This window comes from Puma concolor, chromosome D2 (assembly GCF_028749965.1).
Source record: "Puma concolor isolate L17-30 chromosome D2, mPumCon1.1.hap2, whole genome shotgun sequence".
NCBI lineage: Eukaryota > Metazoa > Chordata > Mammalia > Carnivora > Felidae > Puma > Puma concolor.
In genome coordinates this window covers 33,897,501-33,912,034 of record NC_141677.1, presented here as the reverse complement: position 1 = coordinate 33,912,034, position 14,534 = coordinate 33,897,501, and the positions used below count along the sequence as shown (strand labels likewise).

At 45.0% G+C, this 14,534-nt stretch overlaps 1 protein-coding gene and 1 long non-coding RNA gene across 5 annotated transcripts in view; one reads left to right on the top strand and one right to left on the bottom strand.

Moving 5' to 3' along the window:
• The window catches only part of MICU1 (mitochondrial calcium uptake 1), a 247,772-nt gene extending 237,319 nt beyond the window's left edge, over positions 1 to 10,453 (top strand). For all 4 annotated transcript variants that reach the window (XM_086679944.1, XM_086679942.1, XM_086679945.1 and 1 more), the window contains 2 exons: positions 4,751 to 4,840; positions 9,448 to 10,453. In XM_086679944.1, the coding sequence (XP_086536070.1) occupies positions 4,751 to 4,840; positions 9,448 to 9,608 (251 nt within the window). In that variant the 3' untranslated portion in view covers positions 9,609 to 10,453. The remainder of the gene's footprint in view (positions 1 to 4,750; positions 4,841 to 9,447) is intronic.
• Positions 3,914 to 9,171, bottom strand: LOC147575982 (uncharacterized). The gene is made up of 3 exons (XR_015241640.1): positions 8,749 to 9,171; positions 4,963 to 5,073; positions 3,914 to 4,207 (listed from the first exon to the last, which is right to left on the bottom strand). It is a non-coding gene; the product is annotated as an uncharacterized LOC147575982 (long non-coding RNA).
• Positions 10,454 to 14,534: the final 4,081 nt, after the last annotated feature.

Genomic DNA, 14,534 nt, shown 5'->3' with positions numbered 1-14,534 from the left:
GCAGAAATGTCTCCTCCCCTCACTTAACCTTGGCAGTCGCAAGCCAGCTTTTCGTTTTCTCTGCTGCAGTCCAGGAAGGCAGGAATAATCACATGGCCACACAGCTAGAGACTGTCAGCCCAACTTGGCGTATCACCTTTCCAAACACCTTTGCAATTAGGAAGAGACAGGCAGCTCCTAACTGGGTCACGCGCTTCATAGCTGTATCTGTGCATTAGAGGCGACCGTGGGGAAGAACTCCCAGGGCCGCCTCTGTTGTACATGTTTTTCGTTGGGTTGCAGTTTAATAAACCTTTTAAGTTGTCCCTGAAATTGTCAGTGTAAGTTCCAAGGGAATGCTCATGTCTTCCAACATGTAGGGCAATCAGAGCTGTGATCAAACTATAATGCTGACTCCTCACACCCCCCAGCTATTCAGTTATTCACCCCCACCCGCTAGGACTGAGCACTCTCCAGTTCAGCATTTCTTTCATCTGAGTTGTCTCTGTTCGTTAGGGTGACACCTTCATGGGGGAACTAGTATTGTCCACATAAGGGTTCAAGTAGACCCAGTGTGTATAGGGAAAATATCATCGGGCTGTAAGTCAAGAGACCTAGATTCTAGACCTAGTTCTGCTGCCAGCTAGCTATGTGACCCTGGGCGGGTTTTTAACTTCTCTAGATTTCACACTTTTCTCTGAGGCTTCCTCTAGTTCTACGATTATCTGATTCCAAGTGGGTATCTGGGCCCTTATCCCTCCAGAACTCTCCCTTCTTCTGTTTGACTGTTGTGGTAAATAATTTTATATAACGTAGCTTCTGACGTTATAGTCACACAGACTCAGCGTATGTTCTTTCTACTGTTGAATTGTCCAGTTATGGACCATGCCAGAAAGTAAACTGGGGACCTGCCACAACTCGGATTCTCCCTGGACTTTCCAAAAGGCTGAAGGATACCCCGTTTTTGAGAGCCAGTTGAGCCCACTTCTGCCCTATCCCAACCTAGTAGAAATCACCCAATCTCAAGTCCATCTGCTGTTCAGGCAGCCGGGCCACACTTGTTCCACATTTGGAAACATAGACCTTCTCCAGGGTGAGTTCATGTTCCATGTAGACATCTTTCAGATTAGAAACTAGAATCCCAGCCATCAATCAATTAGCATCATCCCAGCCATCGATCAATTAGCATCATCACATGAGAGAGACCCAGATTCCAATACCAATACCTGGTCTACATGGGGCGGTCAGACCTGGGCGGGGCGCTGGGGGTGGAGAGATCTTCTGCTTGCTGTGATTTAATTATGACTTCCTGGTTTGGGGATGTGGAAGCAAATATGAATAAGCCAGCTCTCAGGACCAGCTGTCAAGCACATGGCTTGTAATCTGCTGTCACCCTGCTTGTCCCAAGAGCTCTCAGTTTGACCGTTCACCAGCTAGTCAAATATTTGTTTCCTCCACTGCTCTGATTCACACCCCTGGGACCTGAGGGTCTTGGATGGGGAAAGGGCACCCCAGCTAGGTTGTTTGCTGGCTACTAGCATCCCAGTGATTTGAGTTACAATGACTCAGCAGCCCTGGTTTTTCCCCCTATAGTACAAATGGTGTCAGAGCCCTCTCCAAGTGAGATGGAATGTAATCTCTAACTGTTCTGTCAAGAGGTGGCATTTGGAATGAGGCATTCCTGCTGATGGCCTCCCAAGGCCCCTATTCTACAACCACTTAGTACCGCTTTAATGAGTTTTTCACTAAAAATTGTCAAGAGTTCTCACTGACATCCTTGGATATTATTATTTTAGTTAATGGCTTATTTAGAGGAAGAGGCCTGTCTTCATGGGGAGAAGGATGGGCACGTGAATATCAAGAGGAATCAACATTAGGCACTCTGCCCTGAGAGAATGGAAGGAAGTGGGAAAGAGAAAAAGAGGCTAGTCATCAGTGATGATGGAAGTGTGGGATTGATGTGAAATGCAGGAAAAGGAATGGTTAATAAACAAGTGCTCCTGTTTATCTAATACTAAACAGGTTTTGATCCATTTCTTAGAATACATTTCTCAGAACATACTGCAAAGGGTAATTCTCAGGCACAGTTTGAGAGCATCCAGTTTCTTCTGATCTGATTCTGTTTCCACTGGGCAATCTTCTGAGGCGAATTGAGTTTCCTTCATAGATTTTCCAACTGACAAGCATAATAACCAGCTGTTATCATTTTAGTTCTCTTAACAGTTACTATTCTCGTGGTAAATTGGCCTGCTGATTTCTGTTCCTTCCCTGGGCAGTTTAGTTAGCGGGAATCAATTCTTCCTGGGTCAGCAGGGAAAATCAAGTGTCTGGACCCACAAGGCGGAGTTTTTTTTAAAGCCTAGAAGTTCTTCAGTCATGCAGAGTTTCCACCTCCTCCTTGAGCAGTTAAACCACATCTCATGAACCTCCACTGAAATAGCTTCTACTTCAGTCTTTCAGTTCCAAGGGACATTTGTTCCTCCTTCACCCTAACTCACATCCCGGTGCAGGATGAGAAAGCTGGCTCTTCCCGCCCTCCTGGGCAGCCGTCCCCCTCAAGCCAGAGGCTTTGAACACCAAGGCGTCACCTACAGCTTTGTTCTAGCCTCCGTCACACAGATCCTCAGCTATCTGTATCCCTCCACCCCCATCCTCACCCTCAGATTCTAGAAAACACCAATAAACTGTTCTTTGCGCTACTAACTCACCTCAGCCGTTATCTTGTGGCATCCCTTCATAAGAATATAAAAAAATTCAATCTAAAGAGATCAGGCAGGGGTGCCTGGGTGGCTCAGTAGGTTAAGCATCCAACTCTAGATTTTGGCTCAGGTCATGATCTCACGGTTTGTGAGTTCAAGCCCCGCGTCGGGCTCTGTGCTGACAGTGTGGAGCCTGCTTGGGATTCTCTCTCCCTCCCTCTGTCTCTGACCCTCCCTCTCTGTCCCTCCCCCACACTCGCTCTCAAAATAAATAAACTTAAAAAACAAAATAAAGAGATCAAGTGACTTCATCAGGGTCACACAGCAAGGTGGTGGAGGAAGAGCCGGGACCAGAGCTCAGGTCTTGTGACTCCAAGCACAATTTTCCTACTGCATCCCCTTGCACCTCCGCATTGCTCTGGTATTTGTGTCTGCTGACCTTGGCATATACCTCCTGACATGGAGGTGACAGAGGAGAAGTGAAAGGTCAAATGCAGAAGAAAATGACAGGAAAAAACTGAAGTTACAGGAATGAAATCAGCAGAGAAGGCACACTGACTCTAGTTCAAGTTCACACTGCTTCTGGATCAATCTAATCTGACGTGTAGAGGGAACACTTCATTGCTAAGTGATTGATAAGTAAAAATCCTTTTCTTTCCTCCAGGGTTTACCTCACTTAAGAGTGTGTCTGAAAAAAGGGAAAAAAGGGTATGTCTATAAGCAATAGCAGTGTACATCCATGCCACTCGATCAGGTTTGAGGACAGATGGGAGAAAAAGGCAGGGGAAATGGCCTAGCCCTTCCTGGCTTGTTTTTCATGAGAACCCCACACGATAGCCAGTGTTTAACAGTAAATGTGTCAGAAAAAGAGAAAATGGCAAGAGAGAAGAGATTTTCTGCTGAGGTCTGGAAGAAGAAAAACAAAAAAGGCTGAACTAGGGAGATGGGGGCCACTGTTATCCTGAGGGCACAGTTGGCAAAGGCAAAGTGGCCAGTGGAAGGCCTGGAGGGAGGAGGGGCCAGGAGCTCATCCGTGCAGGTACTTAGCTGTCGATCAGTAACCGAAGGATGAAGCCTTAGTGTACGGACACAAGCCTCCTTATTCCCCACCTGCCATTTTTTTTGCTGCCTGCTTATTCCCCTGACTTTTTATCATCAGATTCTTTCCTGCCGGCAGGAAATGCCAAGAAGGAGACGATTGTAATTTCAGGCATTCTTTGGTTTTTTTCAAGGCACACTCTTACGGTAATAATTTATTAGGAAAGCCACCAGTGCATGCTCTAGACCATTAGAATCCCATCCTTAAATATCATGTAGATTTTCACCTTTTAAATTTTTACTGTGGTGGGGGCACCTGAGTGGCTCAGTCGGTGAAGCATCCAACTTTGCTCAGGTCGTGATCTCACAGTTCATGGATTCAAGCCCCGTGTCGGGCCCCATGCTGACAGCTCAGAGCCTGGAGTCTTCTTCTGATTCTGTGTTTCTCTCTCTCTCTCTGCCCCTCCCAGGCTCACACTCTGTTTCTCTCTCTGAAAAATAAATGAACATTTAAAAAAATTAAAAAATAAAAATAAATTTTCACTGTGGCAAAATATATATTAACATAAAAGATGCCAAGTAAGCCATTTTTAAGTGTACAAGTCACTGGCATTAATTACATTCATACTGTTGTACAATCATCACTACTATTTCCAAAACTTTTCCATCACCCCAAACAGAAAACCTGTACCCACTGACCACTAACTTCCTGGTCCCCCTGCCCCCAGCCCTGGTAACCCCTAATCCACTTTCTGTCTCTATGAACTTAATATCAGGCATTCTTACTTAACTATATATACCTCCTAAAATGTAGCAGCAGTAGAAAAGAAAGGACCCTGAGCTGAAAAGGAAAGGGGGTTTGGGGCTAAAAACTGAATTATCATTTTCTTAAATATGACTTAAATATAGTTGAGAACTTTTTATTATGACCGAGTACTTCTATCCTCCCAGACTGAGTACTTCTGTCTCCCCAGAGAAAGCAAAACAAAAGTCCTTCTGTTGTGCTAATTCAGCACCTTTCTTTCTTCTTTCAGTGACCATGCAGCAGGTGGCCAGGACAGTGGCTAAAGTGGAACTCTCAGACCACGTGTGTGATGTGGTGTTTGCACTCTTTGACTGCGATGGTGAGTGGCGCCCTCTGAAGCCAGGCAGGAAAACTGAGCCTGCCTGCCCTTGCTGTAGACACTGTTTATAATGGAACCTAGCAGACAGCCCCAGGGTACTAATACCGACCTCTTCAACTTACCCCTTTCTCACAGCAACAGCTCGGCCCTCAGCCTCATGACATTGAGAAACGTAACCCCAGGTCCTGGTTTGTGTTTTCCATTTCTTCTTATAATTCCAGTTTGCCTGTGGGCTGAAGTCAATTTATGACCACAAAGATCTTAAAAATGGAAACAAAAATATTAGACCCAACTTTGCTGCTTAGTAGATTAGGAGCACACGATTCGCAGTTATCTGAATGTGTCTAGAAAGAAGGTGGTGCCAGGTGTCTGGGTGGCTCAGTCAGTTGAGCATCCAACTTTGGCTCAGGTCATGACCTCGTGGTTGGTTGGAGCCCTGCATTGGGCTGTCTACTGTCAGCGTGGAGTCCACTTCAGATCCTCTCTCCCCTTCTCTGTGCCCCTCCCCAACTCATGTGCACACTTGTGCACACACTCTGTCTCTCAATAAATAAACATTAAAAAAAGAAAAGAAAGAAAAGAAGGTGGTATTGATCTCTCCAAGGCACATTTCAGTCATTCACATTCCATGCTGGCCATCCAGCTCGCATCTGCTGTGTCTGTGACCACTCCGTAGTTTAGCCCGGTTCAAAGATCCTGGTTCTGCTCTAGAATCATTTCTCAGCTGTTCCGCCTGACACAATACTACTACTAATATTCACAATAGAGGCTTACACTTTCTTTCAGTGCTTACTAAGAGCCAGGCATTGTGCTAAGCTGCTCGTGCAATCCTCTGACATAGGAACTCTTATTCACCACATTTTCCAGATAAGGAAGCTGAGACTCAGAGAGGTGAGGTAATTTTCCCAGGATCACATAGGTGGTAGTAGATAGCATAACCAGGATTTGAATCAAACCTGTGCTGCCTCCCTCTGTCCTATAGGACGTCCACTGTTTGTTTCACAGCCAGGGTTCATTATTCATCTCCCTCTAGGAAGCGAGGCTAATGGAATCCAGGAACCAGGTCAGAAGTCCCCGCCTATGTGAACTTTTGTTCTGGTCCCAGCATAATGAATCACTCTGGCTTTTTCATTCCTTGTTTCAATTTGTTGTCATTACTGCATGTTACACTCTATTTCTGCATATGTGACCTAACTTCCCTATTAAATTGTGAGCTTTTTTTTAAGTTTTTATCTTAATTCCAGTGAGTTAACATACAGTGCATTATGAGTTCCAGGTGTACAATGTAGTGATTCAACACCTCCATACACCGCCCAGTGCTCATCACAAGTGCCCTCCTTAATCCCCATCACCTATTCCACCCGTCCCTCCACCCCCTCCTCTTTGGTAACCACAAGTTTGTTCTCTATAATTAAGAGTCTATTTCTTGCTTGTCTCTCTCTGTATATGTATATTTTTTTCCCTTTGCCTGTTTGTTTTGTTTCTTAAATTCTACATATGAGTAAAATCATATGGCATTTGTCTTTCTCTGACTAATTTCATTTAGCATTATACTCACTAGCTCCATCCATGTTGTTGCAAATGGCAAGATTCCATTCTTTTTTAGGCTGAATAATATTCCATTGTGTGTGTGTGTGTGTGTGTGTGTGTGCGCGCGTGCGTGTGTGTGTGTATACACACACACTACATCTTCTTTATCCATTCATCAGGCAATGGACACTCGGGCTGCTTCCATATCTTGGCTATTGTAGATAATGCTGCTATAAATTGTGAACTTTTTAAGGGTAGTTACAAGTCCCCTGTTCACCTTTGAACCCCTCCCTAGGACCTCGAGTAAGTACTTTGCACATAACAGGTGTTCATTAACTTAAGTTACTGAAGTTATTAAGTTGAACTTGAGTTATTTAAACCTCCCATCTGCACCCACAACCTAGGTCTGAGTCAAAGAAAACTCCAGGGTTAGGACAAGAAGATGGCCTCACCTTCAGGTAGGCATGGGTTATTCTCTAGTGCTGCCATGTCCAATATGATACCACTAGTTAAGTGTGACTATTTAAACGTTTCTCATCAAAGACCATTCTAATGGACAGCACTGCTTTAAAGAGGTTAACTTTCCTCAGATTCTGTTTTTACCCTTATCACTTTTAGGTGGTTTGAATTCTTTCCCAAAAACATGTCATTTTATAATTTCTGAAGCCAGAGAGCTGATCTGTGAAGTAAGTATGGGAAAAAAGGCAACCAGCCTCTCAGTTTCCCTGTTCTCCTAGGAAGGCCTGGAAAATGAAATTTTATTTTCCAGCCTTTCAGAAGGAGGTTCTGTCACTGTCTACTTGTATCACCTTTAGAAAATCGTTTAACATCTCTGGGGCTTATTTTCTTAATCTACTGTCAGTATCTACTTGAATCACCCTTAGAAAATCATTTACATCTCTGGGGCTTATTAATCTGCAGAAAAAGGAAGTATCTATTAAATTTAAAAGGCACTGTTCTCTCTACCAGTGCTAGAGCTTAGGTCAAAATGCTAAAGGACATTGAATTCTCAGATTTGTTCACCACAGAATTCAGAGTTGCACTCACAGATCACACATGTGCACAGATGACATTCAGTCATATACCTGCTTCCAAAGTAACAGGAGCCATTCAAATTGATCAGCTGTGGCCTTAGGGGAAGCAGGAAGCAAATCCCACGGTAGTCTAAATGGCATTACATTTTTTTTTGTCATAAGCTTTTTATTATAAAAATATTAATAATCTTATTTAGACCTTTTTGTTATTTTAATTACATTCTTTATTTAAGTTTGTTTGTTTGTTTGTTTATGAATGAGAGAGAGAGAAGAGAGAACACAACAAGCAGGGAAGGGGCAGAGAGAGAATCCCAAGCAGGCTCCGATCTGTCAGCACAGAGCCCGACTCAGGGCTTGAACTCACAAACTGCAAGATATGGCCTGAGATGAAACCAAGAGTCAGATACTTAACTGACTGAGCCACCCAGGTGCCCCTTAATTACATTCTTTTTTTTTTTCAATAATTTTTTTTAATTACATTCTTAATAAACCATATTATTGATTACTTTTCAGCCAGCCAGGCTACTTTTTAACTCTTTATATTGAAGTATAAAATACATACTGAAAAGTACAAATATCATAAGTATACAACTTGCTAAATTAAAAAAAAAAACTGAACACACTTGTGTAACCAGTATTACCCAGAAACAGCATATTAGCGGGACCACAGGGCCCCCTGGTGCTGCCTTCCAGTCACTTCCTCTCCCAAGGGCAATCACTTTCCTGACTTGGAATACCATAGATTAGGTCTCCCTGGGTTTGCTTATTTGTTTGATCCTGCTGTGAGGTATCACTGAGGCTGTCCATACTCTCATCAGCCAGAAAACATGAGCCAGTTTAGGTTTTCAGGTTCTCTCTATAGAAGTAAACCATGTATTCTTACTTTCCACTCTCTTCCCAGACTGATCATTAGTAAAAGTCCATTTGCTGGTTTCCTGTTGTCTTATCACTTCCAGTAATGGTGCCATTCTTTTCATCAGGAGACATTTACCCCTGGGCATGTAGCCAAAGGGTAACTGTCCTCTACTATTGAAGTGGTTACTGTTCTGTGTGGCTGAAGAGATTGACCTTTGGTTAAACCAGATGTTCTCCAAGTTCCTTTCCAGAACTGAGAGTCTGCCACTGAAGAAGGTAGAATGGGAGGCCATGAGAAAATGGGCTTACCCCAAAGCCAGATTTTGACTTTGGTTTTTGCCATGAAAACCCTCCATCATCATCTCTCACCTAGACAACAGTCTTCCTGACTGACTCCGGTACTCCAGTTGTGCCTCTCTCCAGTCCCATCCCCACATAGTCAGCCAGGGAGATCTAGCCACAGTGGAAATCTAACTCCATCTCACTTACCTACTTCCAGTCCTTTCCTGGGTCTCCACCACCTAGAAGATGAAGCACAAACCCTTTCATGAAAATACAAGACCTTTGGGGACCTCTGTCCTGCCTGCCTCTTCTGCTTACTCGTCCCCACCCCCGTGTCCAACAATTCCTAACTACTTGTAGTTCAGCAGCTATGTTGCTCCCTGAGCCTTTGCTTATGCGAATACCACTACCTAGAGTGCCTCCCCCACCGCACTCCCCTTTACTTGGCCAATTCCTGCTCATCCTTTGGGATTCAACTTAGGAGTCACCTCCAGAAGTCTTTACTGCTCTGTTCTTGCACCACCTCCAGCCTGGGTTCCGTGTCTTCCTCTGTGCCCCCATAGCATCTTCTGTCTACCCTGTTATGGCACTTACCATAGTGTTGAAATAATGTGTTGGTCTCTCCCACAACCTGGGAGTATTTCAAGGAACAAAGTCTTACTTACGTCTTTATTCTCAACTCCTACCATAGAACCTGACCTATAATATATTCTCACTCAACTTTTGTCACACTAAACTGTCACTGAGTTGTAACCGGAAACATCAAGGAAGGAACAAACCATTCATCTTAAGCCAAAAGAATTGAATTTAGCTGTGAGATTGCACATGGTGTGAACAATGGAATTTTCTCAGTGTCTTTGTTCCAAGGCCTCCATTTATCTCTGTTGTGTTTGTCTCTTCCTCTAGGCAATGGGGAGCTGAGCAATAAGGAATTTGTTTCCATCATGAAGCAGCGGCTGATGAGAGGACTAGAGAAGCCCAAAGACATGGGCTTCACCCGCCTCATGCAGGCCATGTGGAAATGTGCACAAGAAACTGCCTGGGACTTTGCTTTGCCAAAACAGTAACCAAAACTGCAAGAGGGGCCTCCTCCTCCACCCAAGTCACCCTGGCCCCTTGAGCAGAGCCTTGGCACAATCCTTCCTGCTGCTGCTTCTGGAAGTAGTGCTCCCTTCCTCCTGGGAATGATCTCGGGATTCAACCAGTCTTCCCTCTCCACCCTTCCCCTGTCCCAGCATCTCTGCTCGGCTCTGATTCTGCCCAGTGATTATCCACCTGGGTTCTCAAAAACCTGAACAAGTCCTCAAAGTTCAGACTTTTGGCACCTTCATCAGCACCATGCATTCAGGCACCCTATGGATAGAGAATGCATCCATGTACCTGCCAACCCTGGGAAACATCCAGTTCTCGAGTCATTCTTGCTGTGGATTCACATTAAGAACATTCCGGCTTTTCCTCCTGCTGGTATTCTTAAGCCGCAAGTTGGGAAGACCTCTGAAAGGCAAAAGGAAGTCTGTGGTGAATGGTCAGGAGGAAGAGCCAGGCATCCGGAGCTGGTGGGAAGCCTGAGCCAGAGGAAGGATCCATGTCGGTCCCCAGGGTGGCTCTGAGGCCTGCTCCGAGAAGGTGATGTGCACAGTGGGAATACAGCAAGATTTGGAATTTAAAGTAGCTGCTTCATGGCTCTCCACTCCCGTCTTTTCCTCCCAGGCTTCCTAAGAGGACTCCACCATGCTCTGTGCCTAATGAGCAGTAGTGATTGCGTTCATGTTCCCTGCAAGTGCCATTTCCCCTCCAGGAATGTGCCTCTAAAGCCGAGGCCTGGCTCAGAGCCTGTCTGCCCTCTGTCTTAAACACTTGTAAAATATCACTTTAATTATAACAGTTTGCAATAAACTCCCCCTGCAAAGGCTCTTGTCTCTTTTATTTTAGGATCCTCTGGGGTACTTTTCATTTCATTTCTCCACTGGGTTTAGACCCTGCTAGCAGCGGACCTGTTTTCTTTCTACCACAGTCTGGTTCTTCCTGTTGAACTTTAGGCACAAACAAAAAGTGAGGGCATTTGGAGGTTAATGATGGCATTGTGCCTGCACAGTTTGGATGTCATTTCATCTTGGGCCAGGTACATAGTCCTTGATCTCTCCTACCCCACGATTAGGAACTAAGATGGGTAGAGGAGTATATGAGAAATCATCCGGTGTGGTGGATCTAAATTTAAGAGCCACAGCAACCAGTGTTTTATATGGACTCAGCTCTCACTAACTCGGTGTGGCCTTGAACAAGCAAGTAATTTTCCATCGGGTTCCTCAACTGTAAAATGACCAGGTTGAGCGTAATGGGCTCTAAGTTTTCTTCCAGGTCCCAAAAGCCTCTCCTTCAGTTCTCCTCCAGAACCTCCAGGTAATGCTCCCTGGCATCAGAGTGTCTCGAGTCTAATGCAATAAAACAACCACACTAAGAACCCAGTGCTTCTTGTGAGGCCTGGAAGCTGCTAGGGAGTGTTTATCAGCCAAATAAGAGCAGAGGCCTGGGTCTGCACCTGTGGCTCCACAAGGACAGTACCAACCCCAGTGTTTCCTCTAGAGCAATGTAACAAGTTCATTTCCAACATCCTTTCTGGGAGCAGGTTAGATCCTCTCTCAAAGGAGCTTGCCACTCACCCACCTCATCTACCTTCCACTCTTTCCTTTCTTGGGATATGTATACCTGGTACCCAGGTGGAGGCATCAGCAAAATGTAAGCTTTTCTTAAATTTGTCCCGGAACCCCCAAATCCCTCGTTTCTGCAGCCCTCATTTCTCCAGCCTGGAAGAGAAGTCCCATTCACAACCTTTATGGGGCATTCATTCCCCTCCAAGAAGAGACCTGCTGCTTGGCCTGGGTTCACTGAAGCGGGAGAGCCAGAGCACAGCAGGAGAGGGTAAAGATCTTACCTGCATCTTGAAGCCCAAGGTCAGGGGCAGCCACTTATCACAGGTACGTGGAACTCCAACTTTAGCTCCTGGAAGTGCCTGAGGAAGCACAGGAGGTCCAGGTGCTCAAGAAGACAGGATGGCCACACTTTGGCACAATCAGGTAAGTGTGCAGGTGAGAGGTACAAGCTAAGTCACCCAGAAGAGCCCAGGGTCCCCTACCCTGGAGGAGGATGTCCTCGAGCAAGGCGGCATGTGAGCCGGCTTGAGAGGATTTCAGTAGGCAGCATTTGGGGTAGGCTGGAAGCACTGGGGGATACAAAAGGCTGATTTGTGCTTCTCTTTTTATTCAGATTGTTTCTTCTACCTAAATAGAATAACCTTCCCCTCTTTCTTCAAGACTCCACTCCAGCTGTTCCCTACTTAAGAAGCCCTCGTGGACCCTCTTCCAGACAAGACTAGTAGTCCCTCCTCCCCCTCCCAAGGATCATTGGCCTACCCCTAACACCACTGCTGTAATCCATGTAATGTTTGTGAGACTGTCACCCACAAAGTTCAGACCCAGAGCAGAGACATGGTCAACAAAACGGTCCACCACCAGAAGCTAATTTTAAAATAACTCTTGGACGGGGGCACCTGGGTGGCTCAGTCGGTTGAGCTTCCGACCTCAGCTCAGGTTATGATCTCACGGTTTGTGAGTTCGAGCCCTGCATCAGGCTCTCTGCTATTAGCACAGAACCTGCATGAGATCCTCTGTCCCCCTCTCTCTCTGTCTCTCCCCTGCTCAAACTCTCTCAAAAATAAAAGCATTAAAAAATATAGGGGCACCTGGGTGGCTCAGTCAGTTGAGCATCCGACTTAGGCTCAGGTCATGATCTCATAGTTCATGAGTTCAAGCCCCGTGTCAGCTTCTGTGCTGACAGCTCAGAGCCTGGACTCTGCTTCGGATCCTTAGTCCCCCTCACTCCCTGCCCCTTCCCCACTCTCTCTCTGTCAAAAATAGACATTTAAAATAAATTGCTCGTGGACAATGTAAAAGTGATATGAGCAATGCCTCAGTAAATTCCTCTCACATACACACAGCCATTCTCTATGTTTGCTGCTGTTCTCTACTTCTTTAAGACACAAAAAGAACTCTCTAGTCCTAGCCCTTAGGCTTCAGGGAGGGAAAGAAAGGTAGAGAGGACCCAGGCTACTAGGCTTCCTTGTGACCCCAAGCTCAGCATCATCCATGAGGACAAGCAGAAAGAATGTGGAGAGACAAGATTAAGGAAAATGGGCTTAAGAACATGCATGCTCTTCAAAAATCATATTCATAGCTTTTAATACCCCACCCAATTTTAGCTCTGGTTGGAGTATATGCACTTGAACTGAATGGGAGTCTAAGACAAAAGAAATCCAGGCAACAGCTGCTACCAGAAAGGGAAGAAGGGACAGCAGCATAGGAGCCAGGAGCCAGGTCCCCCAACTGGAGCATCCTCTCCAAGCCTGAGCACAGCCCAAGCCAGGTTATGTGCCTTCAAGACGCTCAGAAAGGGAAGGAGGACGAGTCAAGAGTTCAGCTTTCAGGCTTCAAGTGCCACCTGCTGGCAAGAAGGCTCAGCACAGGGATTCTGGTCTGGAGCAGGTAAGGGGAGGCAGCTTGAGTCCAGCCTAGCCCCAGCCCTACTCCTGAAACGAGGCCTCCCAGGAACCTGGGCGGCATGGAGTAGGGTGCAATGAACAGCCAGAGATTGACCCTAACCATGAAGAGAGACACTATGGATATGATTATAATTGAGAAGAGAAAAGGAGCGATGCTTGTGGATTGTTCTCTGTGGTTCAGAATGGGAATTTTTACCAGCAAATGAGAGGGTGTGAGCTGCTCTATTCATTCCACAACTCTATACTGCTCACCTGCTATGTGCCAGGCACCACCATTCACATGGTTCCAAAACCATTCACATGGTTCCAAAACCCAGCCAAGGAGTTTGTATTCTAGAGAAAGGAAACAAGGTTAAGTACATACGGGTATGAGAGCACTTAGAAAAGCAGAAGGGCCACCCAATGCAGATTTGGGAGCTCAAGGCAGGCTTGCAGAGGAAATGATTTATTTTTAAATCAAAAAAACCACTAAGGTCTGCATGTTGAGTAGGAGCTAACATCAGGGGAGGGGGCCCAAGCAGAGGCTGCAGTGCATGCAAAGGTTCCAAGGCCAAAAAAAAAAAAAGTATGTTTCTGGGAACTGAAATTCTGGGGAGCATCCAGGACAAACCGGGAAGTGATTTTGTGACCCAAGAATTAATATAACAGTCTTCACAAAAAAAAAGATTTAAAATGCATTTGAGGATTTTAAACCACACTTCTGGGTTATAGGAAAAAAATCATGCTGGAAATTTTTAAATGCTTAGGACTGAGCATGATAGGGGCGTCTGGGTGGCTCAGTGGGTTAAGCGTCTGACTCCAACTCAGGTCACGATCTCCCTGCTTGTGAGTTTGAGCCCCGCATGGTGCTCTGTGCTACAGCTCAGAGCCTGGAGCCTGCTTTGGGTCCGGTGTCTCCCTGTCTCTCTCTGCCTCTTGCCTGCTCACATTCTCTCTCACTCAAAAATAAACATTAAAAAAATGTTTTTAAAGAACTGAATATAATGAAAATACTAAATATTAAGACTATGGGACACAGCCAAAGGGAAACTTAAAACTCCTTAACAACTCCCATACTTATATACAGATTATAGGATGACGATATGCTAAACATCTGCCTCAAGAAGTTGGAGGGAAAAAAAAAAGATCAGGATCATAACCCAAAATGATAAATAAAAAAAGCAAAAATAAATATTAGAAAATTTAGATGCATATAACTAGATACTACAGAAGTTTAAAAATAGGAATATTGGGAACAACTTTATGCCAATAAATTTGAAATGGATAGTTTCCTAGAAAATATAACTTAACAGACACAAGAAAAAAATTAAGAATCTGAATAGACTATAATAAACTGAATCAGTAACTTTAAATCTATTTATAACAAAAAACACCAAACCCAGATGACTTTACATGAGAGGGGGGAAAAAATGGAATGAGATCCTGTAGGACCTTGTAA